Raw genomic sequence first — 18620 nt, 5'->3', positions numbered from 1 at the left:
AATTCACTTAAAGTAGGCACTGCATTTGAATGGCCTAACATGAAAGATGAATTATTTGTATATGCACAGGTGTCATTATGAAGAGACTTTACAAAAGCAAAAGGCTTTTATGTTCTATGTCTTTAAACAGAATATTCTCACACTGTTTTGCTTGTTTAAGTGGTTAATGATTTATTTGATCCAGCATGTTGTGTATAAAAGGAAATTTGATTTATTTTAATTTATTCTGAGGAAGTCTCCGGATGTGGAGACGAAAGCGCTCAACAACTGATATATGGAATTATTTATATTTTGCATTATTTGAAACTTAGTCGTGTTGGAATTGTTTTTATCTTTGGACAATAAATCTTTTGTTAACCTACTTTGACGGGCTGCTTGCTTTCAATTTTGGGACAGCCTTCATTGTACCGGATCCTGTTTTTTCAATTGTTTGGATACTGAACCTTTCGGTGTGGTTACTAGATTTGTTTCTTTTTCAATTGAACTTGTACAGGTTATAGGTCAGATTAAAGGTGGGAAAAGTTTTCAAATGATTTATTGTGGTCTCATTTTTTGTCAAAAACCTGGCATTTTAACAGGGGTGTGTACACTTTTATGTCTACTGTATGCAATGTTTGACTGACAATGGCTGTAAAGAAGAATACATGTGATCTATAATGTTTGTAACTGCCAATATGGCTGGTTTTCTTTTATGTAAATGTATGACTGCTTATTTCATAAGTGATAATTCAATAAAGACGTTTCTTGTTTAACAAAAAAAAACACATCACATATCGCAGGGTTAGGTTGGAATCAACAGTAGCAGCTGTCTCAGAGCAGTGGCAGCTCCCAAAGATTTACCTTTTTTCCAGGTCTACTAATCTTAAATAAACAAAAATCTACTTTTCAACTCCTCCCACAGAGCAGCTAGATTTAGTCCCTTTGCAGTCAGAGTGGAAAACCGATCTTTGTTAACTGGACCTAAGCAATGACTTAAAAAATAATACAACTGTAACGTAAAATAAAAGAATCTGCAGTAGAGCAAAAGACAAGGAAATATTGCAAGTATGTAACCTTCAATTGAAGGATTCAAATAGTCACACAGCAGCAGTAGTCCTTGAGCAGTTGCAATTTCCAAAGGATTAGAGGTAAATATGTTCTTAATTATGGAATTAAAGGAAGTAAAGGGTAATTCTGTCTGTGTATAAAGTCACTTTAGTTTGTGCTAGTGGAGTAGAAGTGTGAGACAGGTGTTGGCTTATGTCAGTAGTATGTTCTGCTGTATAAAACAGTTTTAGCAAACCTGTCAGTTATTCTTGATTTTGCATAATGTCGCGGATGTTGCCTCATTTTTTTGTCTGTGCTTTGTAAAATTTGCTGTTTTCTGGCAAGTCATTGGGCATTGCAGTCACTAAATGACAAGCATTTGAGTTTCAGGCTTATTATCCATCAGAAAATGCATTCTGATAGAACACCTCTTCTTCTAGCAACTTTTTAATTGTGTGAGAGTAATATTTAAAACCTGGTGCTGATATTTGGCCCTTTGACTATCAATGTTAAGTTGTCAATCTCACCTTCATTCTTGCTGGATGGGTTCGGAGCCGATCCTCGGCTCCAACTCGGCCACTCTAAAAGCTCGAGAGCTAGTTCCACCGGCTCGAGGCTCCCCTATATCCCACAATGCTAGGTGGTAACTCCTCAGATCTCGTTTGCCGCTACAGCGATTGAGGTGTGTTCCTACCAGCTCAGGTTAGTTTTTGGTAAAGAACTAGTTTCTTAGCCTTTTTTCCCCTGTTAAAGTCAGTTTTTTTTATATAGTTAGTTTTTGGAAATAGTCTATCCCATTCCCGTTAACTTCCCACCCCCTTTTTTCCACAAATCTCTAGAATTTTTTCCCTCGGGCCCTAGGCCCAGTCCCTCCCTTCCTATAGTGAGTGACTGTGTTTTGTAGGGATTTTTTATTTCTAGTTACTATAATTTATCTTAAATTAGTTTTAAATTACTCCTAAGTGTAATCGGTGTGTGTGTGTGCTTGTGTGATTACACTTTCCCCTTAGATATGTCTAAGGAATCAAAGGTCTCAGGCTTTAAGAAGTGTGACTCGTGCTGTCAGAAGATGTCTCTGACAGACGGTCACACTTCTTGTGTGTACTGCCTGGGACCTTTGCACCTGCAGGACTTAAGTGCTGTTTGCCATGGCTTCAGCCGTAGAGTCCTGCAGGAGCGAAAAAATAAACTTATTTTAAGGGGCTTACTTAAGCCTGAGGGTCCCTCGACTCAGTCATCGGGGAAACCCTCTAAGCCTTCCAGACCTTCGGCTCCAGTATCTGAGCCATCTTCTGGAGGCCCTAAAGCTATTTGAACATCGGCTCCGGCCGGAGCTGATGAATCTCGAATACAAGCCCCTACGGTGTCCTCGGCTCCAGCCGGAGCCGAGGAAGACATTACTCTGTCGGCTCCGATTATTTTATCGGAACCGACATCTAGAAAAAGGTCCCGATCTCCATCTATTGGCTCCGTTCATTCAGCTCCAGCATCACCCTTGCTGTCTGAATGGAGCCATAGATCCCGCTCTTCTAGGTCTTCCAGATTATCGGACCATGACCTTCAGAGAGTAGTGAGTCGACTTCTTAAGTCCGAGGCATTAGCCCAGATGCTTCAAAGTCCGACTCAACAGTCAAGACCTACTCCTATCACTCAAAATATTCCTCCTCTGACTCTTTTGAGTTCGGAGCCGGGGCGGCTCGGACCCGAGACTGTGGTAGCGTCGGAACCGATACCTTTGTCTTTGGTTCCGTTGTCGGCTCCGATGTCTTCCTTGGAAGAATCTCGGCACCGGACTTCCCTCATCGGCTCCGAGGGGGCAAGTGGCATTGGACCCTTGTCCGACCCCGCTCTCCGTCTCGGTGCTTCGGCGCTGGTGAGTTCGGCTCCGACATCGGCCTCGGAGCCATCACTGTCGGTGCCGGGGGAGGTTTCCAGTTTTTCAGAACGGAGAACTCCAGCTCTGCCTGACAGGGGTGCCTTCAAGGTCATGAGGAGCGTGTTAGAACCAGGTTCAACTCCACAGTCTGTTCTTTCTGCCCCTCCCCCTATGGTGCCTCCGGTGATTTCTACTCACTCTCTCATCCCCGACCGTAGAGAGCCAGCTCCTCAAGTTTCCCCTGTGGGGATCTCCTCCTCTTCCGAGGCCTCTCCTGACCCTGTAGGAGAGCCCCCTAGGAAGAGGCAGTGCAAGAGGAAGCACATTGACTCCCCTGAGTCTCTCACCTCTGACACTGATTTAGAGGATTCTGAAGGTTCCCCTCGTTCCCCCTCTGAAGATGTCTCCTTTGCAGACATCCTTGAAATCTTAAAACAGAGGGGGAATTGGCCATCCCTCAACCCTTCAGAGGATGAATCAGTGTATCTTGAGGCATTTGGCTCTCGCCCTTCCACCTCCTGGGTGTCCTCTCCCTTTGACCCCCTTATGCAAGTGGTGGCAAAGAAGGCTTGGGCGGCTCCTGACTCAGTGGAACCCACCCCCAGGAGACCATCAAAGTTCATCACGACCCCCAAGGATAAAGAATTTCTGTCCAAAGGCATCTCTGTTGATGCTATGGTGGTGGCTGCGGCTACCAAGAAGGAGTTAGCTGATCCTTCGGTGCCTGTTCATCCTCCTAACAAGGAGTCTAGGTCGATGGACAGGTACGGGAAGCGGATGTTCTCGTCAGCGACCTTTACTATGAGATCGCTGAATTACCTGTGTCATTTTACTCGTCTTCAGAGGGATTTACTCAAAGAAGCGAGTGAAATGTTGAAGGACCCAACAGCTGCGGGTTTTCAGGATAGGATGAACTCTCAGCTGGCTACCCTTAATTCTATAACCAACTCTTCCATGCGCCTCCTTTCATATGCGGCGGATGGAGCAAGTAGAGCGGCAGGTACAGGTGTAGCCTTGCGTAGGCATGCCTGGATGCGGCTTTGTAACTTTGTGGACCCATTTAAGGCGTCCTTCACTAATTCCCCCTTTGACGGATCATCCCTTTTTGGTCCTCAAGTGAAGGAAACCATGACTAGGTGCGAGACTGATGGCAAGACTCTTTCTGCCGTCGGAGTCCGTTTTTCTACTCCTTCTAGACCTTACCCCAAAGGTCAAAAGGGGGGAAAGATGTGGTTCCGCAAACAATCTCAAGGAGACTTGCCTGACGCACAGAGTCATTTCCCCTCTAGAGGCAGAGGGGGGAACAACAATGGTAGACGCCGTCCCAGAGGCAGAGGGGGCCCACAGAATCAGGGCAGTCGAGAATCCTTTTCCGACAAGCCCTTTCAGCATCCCTGAGGTGTTGCCCGACTGTCCACCTTCGGAGGCAGTCGGGGGAAGGTTGTCACTGTACCCAAAAGCCTGGCTATCCCTAACTCAAGACAAGTGGGTACAGTCTATCATTTCCGAAGGCTACAGAATCCCTTTCCTTTTCATTCCGAAGCAGTCCAAAAAATCCCTTCCAGACGTTCCACCCAGTCAAAGGGAGGAAACAGCATTAGAAATTTCAAAGCTGCTCGCAAAAAGAGCCATTCAACCAGTTCCAGCATACCAAGTAGGATCCGGAATCTACTCCAAATTCTTTTTGGTTACAAAGAAAACGGGACTGGAGACCCATTTTGGATCTCAGCAACTTGAACAAGTTTGTCAAGAAAACAAAGTTCCGGATGGTCACGCTGCAGTCCATTCTTCCCCTTTTGGGGCGGGACAACTGGATGTGCTCGATAGATCTCCAGGATGCGTACTATCACATCAAGATGAGTCGACGCTCCAGGAGGTTTCTCTGCTTCAGGCTGGGAACCAGTCATTTTCAATTCAGAGCCCTGCCCTTTGGTCTCACTACAGCCCCCCGAGTGTTTACCAAATGCATGGCAGTGGTAGCCTCTCATCTGAGACGACAAGGATTCCAGGTGTTTCCTTATTTAGACGACTGGCTCCTTACAGCCCCCACCAAGCATCTTTTACTTCTCGCCAGAGACTACACTTTTCACACATGTCAGGCACTAGGCATATCAATAAACTACGAAAAGTCTGTCTTGTCGCCTTGTCATGTTATTACCTTCATAGGCGCAAATCTAGACACAGTCAAGATGTCAGCCAGACTCACAGAGCAGAGGATAGCAGACATACACAAACAGGTCTTTCTTGTCTTGCAGAGCAACAAAGTCAAAGCCAGACTGATCCTGAAAGTCTTAGGGATTATGGCGGTGGCCATCCCTCTCCTACCATTAGCTCACTTCCATATGAGAATTTTACAATGGATGCTCTTCACACAATGGTCTTACCAAAGTCTCCCAATGTCCCATCCTATTCAGATAACTCAGTCGTGCAAGAATCATCTCTCTTGGTGGATCACATCTCCTCAGCTCCTCCTAGGGAGACCTTTCGTCCCTCCCCCTCCGGTTGCTACAGTGACAACGGATGCCTCCCTGATCGGGTGGGGGGGGCATTTCCAGGGCAGGACAGTCCAGGGCATGTGGCAACCGTTCGAGTGCCACTTGCACATAAACGTCCTAGAGATGAGAGCAGTGCTTCTAGCGTTGCAAGCCCTACAAGACTCTCTTCCCAAGGGAACTATAGCAATTCAAACAGACAACATGTCTGTAGTGTGGTACATCAACAAACAAGGCGGAACCAGATCTTACCCCCTATGTCGAGAGGCACTCAGACTGTGGCAATGGGCGATTTCTTCTCAGCGATTTCTGTTAGCAACGCACATCCCCGGGAAGTCCAGTGTGATTGCAGACAAATTGAGCAGAGCTATTCTCATGCCTCACGAGTGGTCTCTGAACAATTCAGTGTTGGAGAAAGTTTTTCGAAAGTGGGGCAGGCCTTGCTGCGACCTTTTCGCTACTCCCCAAAACAGCAAGTGTGACGATTTTTTCACCCTCTTTCCCCAACCAGGCCACCCCAGCAGAGACGCTCTAGTGCACGTTTGGCCCCGGGGACTTCTGTATGCCTTCCCACTGATATCCCAGCTGATACAGAAAGCCATCGCTCAGGAAGCTTCCATGATCCTCATTGCCCCTTACTGGCCTCGACAGGTTTGGTTCCTTTTCTCCACCGTTATCTGTTGGAATAACCTTGGCATCTGGACCCAGTTCCAGACCTTTTGACCCATCAGTCGGGTCAGTTGCACCACTCCCTTCCGTCTCTGAACCTCACAGCGTGGTTCCTCCAATTCCGATTTTAGCCAGGCTTCCTTTGATATCTCACTCAGTTAGAGATATCTTGATAGCCTCTCATAAATCTTCCACTCGGAAGATTTATCATAGCAAGTGGAAACGTTTTCCTATTGGGTGCAGTCAAAGAATATAGATCCTTTCACTGCTTCTATTCAAACAGTTCTAGACTTTCTAGCTGAACTTTTCCACTCAGGTTCGTCCCCATCTACCATTAGAGTTCAATTGGCAGCAATATCGAACTTTCATGTTGGAGTCTCAGAGTCCTCCATTATGTCTCACAAACTCTGCAAGGCTTTTTTAAAGGGAGTTTTTCTCCTCAAACCACCCATCAAAGATCCTCCTCCTCAATGGGATCTCAACTTGGTTCTAGCATCCTTAATTCTTCCCCCCTTTGAACCTGCGGCTTCATGTTCTGTAAAGTTACTTTCTTGGAAGACACTCTTTTTAGTAGCTATCACCTCAGCTAGAAGAGTCTCCGAACTCCATGCTCTGTGTAGTCGACCCCCTTATCTGGTTTTTCAGAAAGACAGGGTGTCATTGCATACTAACTCGTCCTTTTTGCCCAAAGTAGCTTCATTGGCAAATTTGAATCAAACCATTGAGCTTCCTGTTTTCTTCCCGAATTATTCTAATAGGTCAGAACAAAAGTTACACTGTTTAGATATTCATCGCCAACTTAGGTTCTATTTAGACAGGACCGAACAATTCAGGAAATCTGACCAGCTGTGTTTGTTTCTTATGCAGAAGGTAGAATGGGCCTTCCAGTTTCTAAAGTCTCTCTCTCTAGATGGCTTACTTTGTTGATTACCCTAGTGTATGAGATAAGACATCAACGGCTGCCATCCAAACCCAGGGCTCATTCAACTAGAGCTTTAGCCACTTCTATAGCTTTCCAAGATAGACTGCCTATTGATTCGATTTGTTCTGCAGCTACTTGGGCTTCTCCTCATACCTTCATTTCTCATTATAAGTTGGACTTGGCCTCTAGAGACCGAGCCAACTTTGGTTCCACTGTACTCAAGAGTCTGTTCCGATAGGCCACCCGGGACAAGGTGCTAGGGACGCGGTCCCATCCAGCAAGAATGAAGGCGAGATTGACAACTTAACATTTAGAAGTTATGTACCTACCATAACGTTCCATGTTAGTTGTCTTCTTCTCGCCTTCTTTCTTGCGTCCCACCCTCCTTCCCCCTAGCCAGGACAGACCTAGAGGAGTTTTCTTTGTTCCTTATGGAATTTTATTGCTGGCCTTAGCTTTCAAATGAGATCTGAGGAGTTACCGCCTAGCATTGTGGGATATAGGGGAGCCTCGAGCCGGTGGAACTAGCTCTCGAGCTTTTAGAGTGGCCGAGTCAGAGCCGAGGATCGGCTCCGAACCCATCCAGCAAGAAAGAAGGCGAGAAGAAGACAACTAACATGGAACGTTATGGTAGGTACATAACTTCTAATTTTTTGGCTTTGTCCCTGCTTCTTGCACTAAGAAGTCAAGAGCTCTGAAATCAAATGTCTTCAAGAAGCTTAGCTTTTATACTGCTGTGAGATTTTTTTGCCTTGGTAATACTTACTAGTAGACTGATTACCTTAAACAAATGGACTTTTATATCTATACAATCCCACTAGTTGGACCCTAGTAAAGTACTACTTTCTTAAATGAAGGATGCAGGTAAACTCTTTTCTTTTGTCAGTAGTTTGACGTCAACTGCTAAAATCATGCCAATCAATCTGAACTTTCATAGACTGCTGATCGGGTCCCTGTTAGATCAAAGGAAAATCAAAATCTCAAATGGCTGACAGTTCGAAAATGCTGTTCTTCAAAATCGCTATTGTGAGATTGCGGTACAGTGAAGATCGGAATATTTGCCCTTTCCTCACTGTAGTGCAGTCTTGGAGTTGGTATATATAATTAGTAGGGGCGCAGCCCCCCCACAATACCTATTTCAAAGAACAGCATTTTCAACTCTTAAGCCGTTCGAGATTTTAAAGTTTTGTTCATAAAATAGGGACCCTGCTGATTTTGGGAGAGATCATTCTAGATCTAGGATCAGAATCTCCTAGCGCAAGTACTTTTCATGTGATTATGGCACCAGAGTAGATAAGTCTATTCTTCCATTTGACAAGACCATTTACTTCAACAATAGAAGAACAGTTTGCTGGTCTGTTTAGGTCTTGTTAAAGGTGAAAACTCAATAATCGGGAAAAGATCTACAGTGGAGATGTCAGAAACTTTGGGCAAATGTATGAAGAGCATTAGTGCTGGAATGTTTGCTTTGTAAGTGCCCCCAAATAAAATAAAATATTTTGTTTTAGCAGTGTTACCAAGAAACATTGTCAGTTTAGTTAGAAAATAGACCACTGAGGATCTAGGTACATTTGTTGTCACTGATGGATATTATCTTTATGTATTAATTTTTAAATCTGCTTAGGAAAATAAAAATAAAAAAAAAAGATTGCCATAGTTACTTTTGAGACGATTTTAAGTCTTTAGGAGGGACCAGGTACTGCTCATCCTGGCATATTGAGGCCATGGCTGAGCTGGATCTCATAACAAAGAAATGGTTGGGAATTTTGATAGACTGTTTTCACTGTGGAAATGATGACATGCAGCTGTATATAGATATCCAGGTGTCACTGTAAAGGTACTCCTGCTTTTTCATCCACACCTTTTGAAATTCTTAAGGTTGCCTTTGTGAGTATGTGCTTAGAGATGTGTTTACCTATCCTCAAAGCACTGCTGGCTAAGTCAGTATACCATGACAAGACAAACATACAGGCAATGAAAAGTATCATTCCATTATGCCAGCCATCAAACCTCATAACAACTTTCAACAAAGTGAATGTCTAGTCTTGTTTTACAATTGTTGGCATTTGACACAAACCTAATGTCTTCAAGCAAGCTGTTTTTCACTTTAACTACCATTTTTGACAGATAAGTGATAGGAAAGTTTATAGCAACAGACCCTCTAGATCTACTGTAAAACAACATTGCTCAGCAGATTTAGTTCAAAACTGCAAAAACATTTAACAGTAGTAACTTATTTTTCTATGAAGTGCTAGGGCCTTGTGATTTGTTTTGTACCTGGGGAGGTACAAAGGTGTATGAGGAATTTGGGGAGATTCATCTACTACTTTGCACCCTTTAAGTTTTTGTAGATTCAGATATTGTCTACTACATTTTATCACTCTCTGGTAGAGGCCTATATAACACTATACCAGTACTGATGCATATTTTAAAACATTTTTAGGGGTCCACAATGGTCATGAAAGCCTCCCCCCAATTTCCATTTGATTAATTCATTTCCCGTAGCAGAGGTGAGAGCCCTCCAACCTATTTGTTCCATTGAGAACTGAGAGTGAAGTGCCTAGAGTGGTGTCATCTACTAGAAGGTTGTGTCATCTTTAATGTATTCCTAATTCCCTAAACCTTGTGGCGGCAACACAATCTTTGCAGTTGTTGTCAGGGCATATTGTTACTACAGCATGTGCCAAATTCCTGCTAAACAGTTCAGTATGAGTATCACTAGGCTTATTGCACTCAGTTGTTGTTGTTGTCCGTACAGAGAGGTGTTGCCTCCTTTCTTCCCTTAAGATGGTCAAACTAACATTGGCACTCACTCCTTGCCCCTCTCCCCCAGTGCTTGTGAGTTAGTTGAACGTGGGTCATGTGGGTCCCTTCAACAAGTGCTGCAGTAAAGGTACTCTTACCTACCTTGTGCTTTATCCACACCACTTTACAACTTGTATAAATATTCAACATTCATTGTGTTGATGAAGGGGTTTAAGAGACTCAGCATCATTAAGTATGTGCTTTGAGGTCTAACCCATTAGTAAGGTTTCATCTGACATTTTTCACTCTACAGCTTACAAATATTGTATCTCTGCATTCTAAGATTCCACAGACCTCTAATACTGTTTATTATGTACAAATGTAAGGATGGCTGTGTTTTTTACCTCAATATTAAGACATTCCATTCCCTAAACTTTGTGCATCACTTTGATTTGTCTAGTTTATTTACTACTGAAGAAGGAAAAACAGCAGTGGCTCCCATGAATTGTAAACTTGATTTTGTACTTTTGCTTAAACTCTGAAAATAAAATTTGGGGCTTGCTGTTTACAATTATTGATGACATTCTTAAGGTGTATTATGAGATACTAATAAAAATTAAATTATTTGTTAATTAAAACTGTATTGCTCATAATTAGTGTTTATATCCAAGGTTTAATATTAATGTATTTTTTATTTACTGCTTTTTCTCCCTTAAGGACCTAAAAGGCACTTTGGCGCAGGAGTTAGATTTTGAAAATGAAGGACGGAATTCTGAGCGCTGTGCTCTTGAGCTTAAAAACTTTAAATATGTTGTCATTCCAAAGGTGTACTGGGACAAGACAAGCAAAGTAAGTCAGAATGGTTTTGAAGCTAGTTAAAAGTCTCCTCTTTAAGACATTTTAAGTTAGTAGGTTGTTTCTGGAAGATTTCAAACTGTTAGGTCTCACTGTCTTAACCACGCCATTATTAAAGAAAGAAGTCCCCCTACTTCCACAGTGGATCTCAGTAATCCTCCATAACCGTCCCACTGAGCAGTATTGTAAGAAACTTGACTAGAGCAGCAGTTTATTTTTCCAAATGGAAAACATGTTGGGATTTCCTCAGTAATGTTAAAAATTTTGGGGTTGGTTTGTAAGGTATTTATATTTACACTCCCAGAAGATAACTTGTCAAGATTAACTCATTGTTGATTTCTCTGCATTAGTCCCTAATATTATGGCAAGACAGTATAAGGCATGAAGGTATTATCTGGCACTCAGTTTGCAGGGATTTGTACAAGCTGTGTAAGGGCTTACTTGATAATAGTTGTGGAAGTTTAACTGAGACATTCTGCACAAACTATTGTTGTACAGTTTGTTTTTAGCTGCTGCAGTTTGTCAGCAGGATCTCAGATTGTCTCCTATCCTTCAGGGGGAGAAGGCATTAGTAGTACAGACAAACTCCATCTAACATTGATCCCACAAGTGTCCTTGCATCTGGGAGTAAATCTGATCTGCTACAGGGAGTCCTCAGTACACTGACCATTGAGAGTTCGCTTCCTGCAGTCCCTGACATGACTAGTGACTTGTTTTGTCCTGTTCATTTCTTGAAGACTAAGTGCTTGTGTTTCTTGCTGGCATACATCAAGTTGTCTTGCACTAGGCTAGCAGAGCATGCCTTGCCTTTACCAGTTATTTTCTGCCATTTGCAGCAGGTTGTATCTCTCTCTCTTCAATTTTAAGTGGCTAGTATGGTACGTTATAGTGTTCATGCTGTACCACACAATGACAAGATCCATACCAGCACTGTTTATATCATGTAGGGAAGAGCGTGACCATAAAGCATTGCCACCAGTACCAGCATTTCTACATGGCCACTCCAAGTTACAAAGTGGAAAACTTCAGACCTCCTTCCATCATGCAAGGTAGACTTCACTGAATATACCCATTGCATGGTTTGGCATTCCAAGGCTCATTATAGTAGTTACAATGTCAGAGATTTGTTATTGTATTTAGGAAGCTCTGTTTACAATAAAATTGAATACCCTTAAGTCACATTACTAAAACACTGAATGTGATTGAAAAATGTTTACTTAATTAGTTAATTGTTCTTATTTTACTATTTTCATAAGTTCATAGGAGATTACTAGACTAATGGCTTAAGAGCTCTTACAAGCCTAGCTCCAGTATAACCCAATTTTTCCTAATATATGGCCCCTAGGTACAAGAGGATGGCATGGGTTTGTGCCTGTGCCTTGAGTATCTTACAGATTGCCTCTGTCCGTAAGGGACTTTGGCACCATCCCAGGTGGAAAGTTACCGTGAACTGGTGTTTTTATCTTTGCCTTTTTTTCTCCTTTGAAGGTATTAGGCAAAGTGTAAGTAATTAATCAGTATCACCCTTCTGTTTCTTACCTGCAATCAGTCTTCATCTGGGCATCAGTCCATTGGTTCTTCTGGCTGCTGCTCTGTGGTTACATTTTGGACTAAGGATTCTCATTCTTTGGGCTTCCCTGTAGGTTCTAGGCTCCATAGCTCTTAATAGATCAAATTAAGGAGGGTCCATTAGGCCTTCTATTACAGTGTAAACAGACCAGGCTCTTGACAGTAAACATAAGGTAGGATCTATTTCTGCTGCTTCTAACAAGTGGAGATCATCACTGCAGCTTTGGTCCCCAAATATCATCTAACCCTATTCCCACCACCACAGTTAACTCCACACCATCCCTTTCCACTCGCAGCTGCAGCATTAAACGTCTAGGCTTCAGTATTCATAGCATATATAACAAAATCTCACTTATACATGCCTGGACACTTCAGAAGTCTTCACATAGTCTTATATTAACAGAAACCCGTTTAAACCATCCACCCCCAAATTGAGAAATATTAACCCCAAGGCCGCAACATTCTTCAGTTTAGCTGCCCATCTGAGAGTGAAGGTAGAGTGGCTATCCTATTTGCAAGCCACCTTAAAATCCACCTATACCCTTTGGTATCGCCAACGTTTATTAACTCTGAAATGATAGCATCCATCCTGAAACTCAACAACCATAACATAATTTGCATTATTGCTGTCTATAAACCACCCAACCAGACTAGCAGCATCCCAGTTCATAGGTTTATACGAGGTTACTAGGCTTATAGCCCTAGGGTCTTTACAAGCCTAGCCATGTTATACCTGTGTTCCCTAATTGACCTTGGTTAGATGGTTATTTGCAGAGCACCGATTGCCCCTGTCCATAAGAGACATAGCTGCCACCCCTGGGATGAATTTACAGTCTCCCATCCAGTTGTCTAGGTTGCTTAGTCATTGAGGATATTCTTTATTTATTTTTATTTATAGTTGTTGATTGGGTTAGTTCAACTAGGCCACTGGCCTATCATCAGGGGAGACCCAAGGTGGCATTTATACAAGTAGGGTAGGTTTGGTCAGATCACTGGGGAACTTCCCTACTCTTTTTTATAGGTACTGTGGGATCTTTACACCCTTCTAAGTTATCACCAACACAAACAGATGGGACCTTGGCTTACCATCTTGTCTGAAGGACTGCAGTCTTAGGTGTACAGCACCTCCCTAATGCTGCACTGTCAGCAATTTGAAAATTAATCCATTCACCTGGAGTGGGAATATAAACTACAGCTTCCTGGTCTTCCGGTATCAAGGCAAGCATGCTTTCTGCTGATCCACTAACACTCTGACCTAGGCTTTCTTAAAAATATTAACTGGTTCACCTGAAGCCCATATACCTCACCTACAACACCAAATATCTTTGCTACTTTCTTTAGTCTTTATAATTTAATCAAGTCAAACACCCCTAGTAGATGTAACAAATCCTCAGGCACAGAAACCAACATAGACTGCATTCTAGCAAACAGCACCGACAGTATTAAGTAATGAGGCATTTTGCCTGGCTGTCTAAGTGACCACCCCCCTAATGTCACCATTCGCTGTCGCTCTTCAGCACCCAAATTTATAAGATTCTGCTATGTAAGAAACCACTCAAAGTTCAATAGAGAACAGTTCTGTGAAACCCTGTACTTACACAACTGAAATTGGCTAAAAACTCCTCCTCTCAGTGATGTGTTACATTTCAGTCACACTTTTCTAAACATTCTAAATGCACTAGCCCAGCTCAAGCAGAAGAGACTCCCTTTATTTTCTCCATAGGTTTAGAGAGAATAAAGGGATTTGTTGGTATTGCAGGAAATCTAGCCTTTATCATGCTCTTTGGTGAGTTGTTTGGTGGAAGTTGGGGGACAGGAGGCGTAACTGGATTTGAGTCTATTTATTTATTTAAACAAATGTAATAAATAAATAGGCTCGAATCCAGTTCTGCCTCCTGTCCCCCAACTTCTACCAAACAACTCACCAAAGAGCATGATAAAGGCTAGATTTCTGCAATACCAGCAAATCCCTTTATTCTCTCCCCAAACCTATGGAACTCCTAGAAGTACCACCAAAGCCCAAGCCATTCTTGACGAGAACAAAATATTTCACTAAATAGCAATTTAGTGCTGAGATTAAGCCTGTGAGTTAGCAAGGATGTTAATACTGCAGTCCAGGGTTTGACTCCTTCATCCCCTAGTTTAATGCAAACCACACCAGTTTTAATAAGTGTGCATTTTCCTCGCTACTGAAAAGAGGTTTGTGCTTAGTGTGTACCTAGTTAACAAATAAAATAAAGTAAAACAAATGAGAAGGTGTCACCCTCCCAGGATGTCTACATGTATCCTTTGCTGGCCTCTAAGTTAAGAGGTCATTATCTCAGTGTAGTTTTCCCTTATCAGACCAATCGTAGAGTACAGTGCTCCCTTCGGTATGTACTGGACCAAGATATGCAACAACTAGAGTGACCTCAGAGGTTCCTTACAAAAAGAATGCAAGGTGTAACAAACCTGACTTATGCAGAGCACCGTAAATCCCTTTCCCTCTACCCAGTCTCTTAAAGATTGCTGAGGGGTGATCTGTGCCTGGCTTAGAAGGCATTCGTAAACCCCACACTTACGAATCTCCTGCATATTCGTAAATCAAACAGTACCAGAAATACAAGATCTGAGGACCTGAATTTTGCCTGTGACTAAAACAGAAAATGCTGGAGAGACGGATATATGTAACATAGACTGCCCCTCCTGTGGAACAGGCTTCCCATCTGTGCGAAGCTGAATTTGTCCATTACCCAGTTTAAATGCAACCTAGATTAGTGGATAGGGAATGAGAAATTTAAACCGGGCCTGGCATCCATGTCCCTTATGGACAAGGGTAGCTTATAAATGCCTGGCCCTTAATGTCCTATTTGGATAAAGGACATCATTATTCTATAAGGAAGACTTGTCTAGCTTAGAAAGCCCCCCCCCCCCCGGGTTGTTAGTGTAGTAGCAATCTATGAATCTATGAAAATGCCTACTCTAGCTCACTCAAAACGTAATGGTCTGGCCTGTCTCAACTCCATGGGATGGTTGGGAGGGTGGCCTAATGGTTAAGGTGTTTGCCTTACAAACACAAGGTGCAGGGTTTGAGTCTCACAAGGGATAATTGGCTAGGCTTAAAATGGCTTGCAAGGGAGTTAGCTTAGTACTAATCTATGAACCTTAAACTTGGCAAACCATTATAATCCAGCCCACATTCTAACCAACATGTCTACCATACTGCCTGCGTGTTCAACTCCCACTTTTTCAACTCTGCCACCTTTTTATCTAACCTGGACGGTAACTTGCCGGACTACCACTTGCCAAGCTCACTACTTTACATACCCTATTCCAACCTCCAAAATGCATATATGTGTATCCCATGACCATCTTCCCTGTAAGTACCTTAAAACTGCAGCTAATGTCATTGCCTACCACTTGTCTATCCTCATCAATAGATTCAAACAAAATGCCTCTCCCTCCAATTTTTGGGGACACAGTAGCCAGAATGATGGAATACTTTTAAGTGAGATTTTATCAGTTGTCTGATATCCAGAAGAGGTATCATGAGTTGTTTCAGATTGATGCACCTAAACCTTCTGCAGTACCTCCTGTGTTGACTGCTATGTTAGACACCTATATAGCTGCCTCTGAGACTCCTGATTCTCAGCTCTTGTACCCAAGAAGCCTGACGGGTTCTACAAAGTTTCTGAGGATTGTCAGTTTCTGTTTAAATGTCCTTCTGCTGATCCTGCTGTAGTGTCAGTGTCCTCTGACAAGCCTTTTAAACTTTTGCTTTCTACTAAGTCCTGCCATCGGATAAAGACAGTAGAGTCATGGAGAGGATTGGAAAGACGGTCTATACTGCTGCCACCTTGACCTTTAGGGCCATTAATTACCAGACCCACGTGACCAGAAATGCTCTGGCCTTGATTGCCCAGGCTTGTCAGGTTATTTCTGACCTTCCTGATTCCGAAAAAAAGTCCTCTGCTCTTTCTGTTGGGGGTTTTACATCTCATGGCTCACCACTCTATCAAGTGCAGCTATGATGCTGCTGGTGCCTCTTCTAGAGCTGCTGCCTTTGGGTCTGTAATGAGGCATTATTCTTGGCTTTGTTTTCAGTCATTACCTGTCAACAGTAAGGACAAGCTGCAGGATGCTCCTTTGGATAATAAAAATCTCTTTGGCACTGCTGCTACTAATATGTTTAAGTCTGTTTAGGACAGAGGTGGAGTGTTGCAGGACCTTAAACATATTTTTGTCTCCCCCTATCCCTAAGTTCCAGAGAAACTATCCTACTAGGTCTGCTTTTGTTCACAAGTAGCCTTGTCAGGCTACTAAAGGCAGGAAGGGTGGTAGATGAGCTCATCCTGCTAAGTCTTAGCAGGCAGCTGTAGCCCAGAAGCTTCATTTATCTGACAAGCCTGCTTCTCTTCGATTCCCCCCTCCCAGCTCTCAGCCAGGTTCCCTTGGCCCTTTGGCTCTCTATCTGTCTGCCAAACTGGCAACTTATCACGTCAGCTTCTTGGGTTCTGTCCATCATCCATCAGGGTTTTTTCATGGTGTGAAAGTCTTTTCCTCCTTTTTCAGGTATTCCTCAACCTCCTCAAGAGCAGCTTCCGCATTTCTCGGAGATTCTTTGGTCCCTGGTGAACCAAGGAACTACTCAGACTGTCCTTCCTTCCCAAGTAGGAAAGGGATTCTACTCCAGAATGCTCCTGGTTCCTTGAAAAGAGGGTAGTTGGAGGCCAATTCTGGATTTCTGTTTGCACACCTTTCTTAAGGTTCCTTCCTTTCAGATGCTTTCTCTTCAAACCCTTTTTCCTCTGTTGTTACCCCAGGTTTTTCTGGATGTTCTTCATGTTTCACTGTTGCAGTCATTACATTTGGGTAATCCTGCTGGCAGGTTGCCCTCAGTCGGCCTGAATTCCAAAGTCTTGGGTCCTGCGTCAGCTGCTATCGGCTCTTCCCTGACGTCAGGGCATCAGGGGTATAAAAGAAACAGCTGATGCCATTTTCTTCAGTCTTTCTTGCCGCGCGGTGCCCGAAGCAGAAGCAGTTCGCAAGTGCCGATTGGCCGACTCCTGAGATTTTCGTGTTCGAATTTCAGATCCGAAGTGGGGAAACTTTTTTCTTGCTCTAGACCGATGTCAGAAAAAGGTAATAACTGTATTTCTTGTGGAAAGCAAATACCTCATAAGGACTTTCATTCCTTGCCTAGGCCCTGACCATAACGTTTCAGGTTGTTGGTTTTGTGCTAGATTCAACCAACGCACTATGAAGCGTCAGTATGATTTTGCATTAAACTATTTTAGATGCAGGTTTAATTATCCAGAAATGTCGTTGGATAGCCATCCGACAACCGGAGTTCACAAAAAACGCAAAGAAAAAGAAAAGGATAGGCAACTGAGGCCCAAAGCTGACGACAAAGCTTCTCCTAAGACAGTCGCCGGTTCACCGGTTCTCAGTGAGGCGCTTTTGCAGCCCCTGACACCCGCTAGTTTAGAGTCGCAGGCCGCTACCGACTCCCACGTGGAGTCGGCTATGCCACTGGAAACTCAAGGTATTGGAGCCTCAGACACTGTTCCTTCAGATGGGTCCGGAGCCGCTGAGCAGGCACCGGCTTCTGAGGGTGTTTTCAGGCCTAAACATCTATACATTAAACCGACTTCAAAAGCAAAGACTAAAGCACCTACAAAGATAAAGAAACAAACTCAAGAGCCACGTGGACAGGCCTCCATGCCCAAAAAACAGATGCTCAAAATGGCCGAAGACTTGATTACCTTGATCAGGGGTACCCATCCCCCTCCTGATAAGAGGCCCAGGCAAGAGACAGACTATGAATCTTCAGATCAGGTTTCTATTTCTTACGATTCCTTTTCTGATCAAGAATATTTTCTTCCCCCCATGAGGATTTTGATGCTGAAGAATCTATTCCTTCAGCTTCTCCTCCTGAAGACTATTCTTTTGGGGAAACCGTGCATACCATGAGGGAGCACTTCCACTGGGAGAGCCAAGATTTTTCAGAATCTAAAAAGAGGCTCAGGGACTTCCTTTTACTACCTCAACACAGGCCTCTAGCCATTCCACCTGTGTTAGATATTGTAGATGATGTGTTTTCAGAGACTAGTCTGAACCCTGACTCCTTACCTCCAGCTCCTGTTAAGCCTGACAGATATTACAGGGTTCCTAACTCTCATAAATTCCTTTTCAAAAACCCTGCTGCAGACCCACAGGGTCCCAAAAGGGTTAAGGCTTCGGCTGCAAAAAACCCTACCCCCTCTGACAGAGATTCTAGGGCACTGGATAGATGGGGAAAGAATGTTTACACATCTGCTACCTTGGCTATAAGGGCCTTAGACTGTCAGTTTCATATGCTCAAATATCAGCAACATGTCATGGCATTGCTTAAACAGAAAATGTTAATAAACTCTGAATGTGCAGAAAACAAGGAAATGCAGGATATATTGCATGCAGCTGAACAAGTTGGAAAGCATACTTTGCA

At 43.3% G+C, this 18620-nt stretch overlaps 1 protein-coding gene across 1 annotated transcript in view; it reads left to right on the top strand.

Moving 5' to 3' along the window:
- Positions 1–18620, top strand: part of ADCK5 (aarF domain containing kinase 5) — a 1011483-nt gene that overhangs the window by 578428 nt on the left and 414435 nt on the right. The window contains exon 8 of the mRNA XM_044067719.1: positions 10448–10579. Coding sequence (XP_043923654.1) covers positions 10448–10579 — 132 coding nt within the window. The remainder of the gene's footprint in view (positions 1–10447; positions 10580–18620) is intronic.

Source organism: Protopterus annectens, chromosome 3.part1, assembly GCF_019279795.1.
Source record: "Protopterus annectens isolate FY-2018-M chromosome 3.part1, PAN1.0, whole genome shotgun sequence".
Classification (NCBI taxonomy): Eukaryota; Metazoa; Chordata; order Ceratodontiformes; family Protopteridae; genus Protopterus; species Protopterus annectens.
Note: the sequence above shows the minus strand (reverse complement) of the source record. Positions and strands in the feature narration are given on the sequence as shown.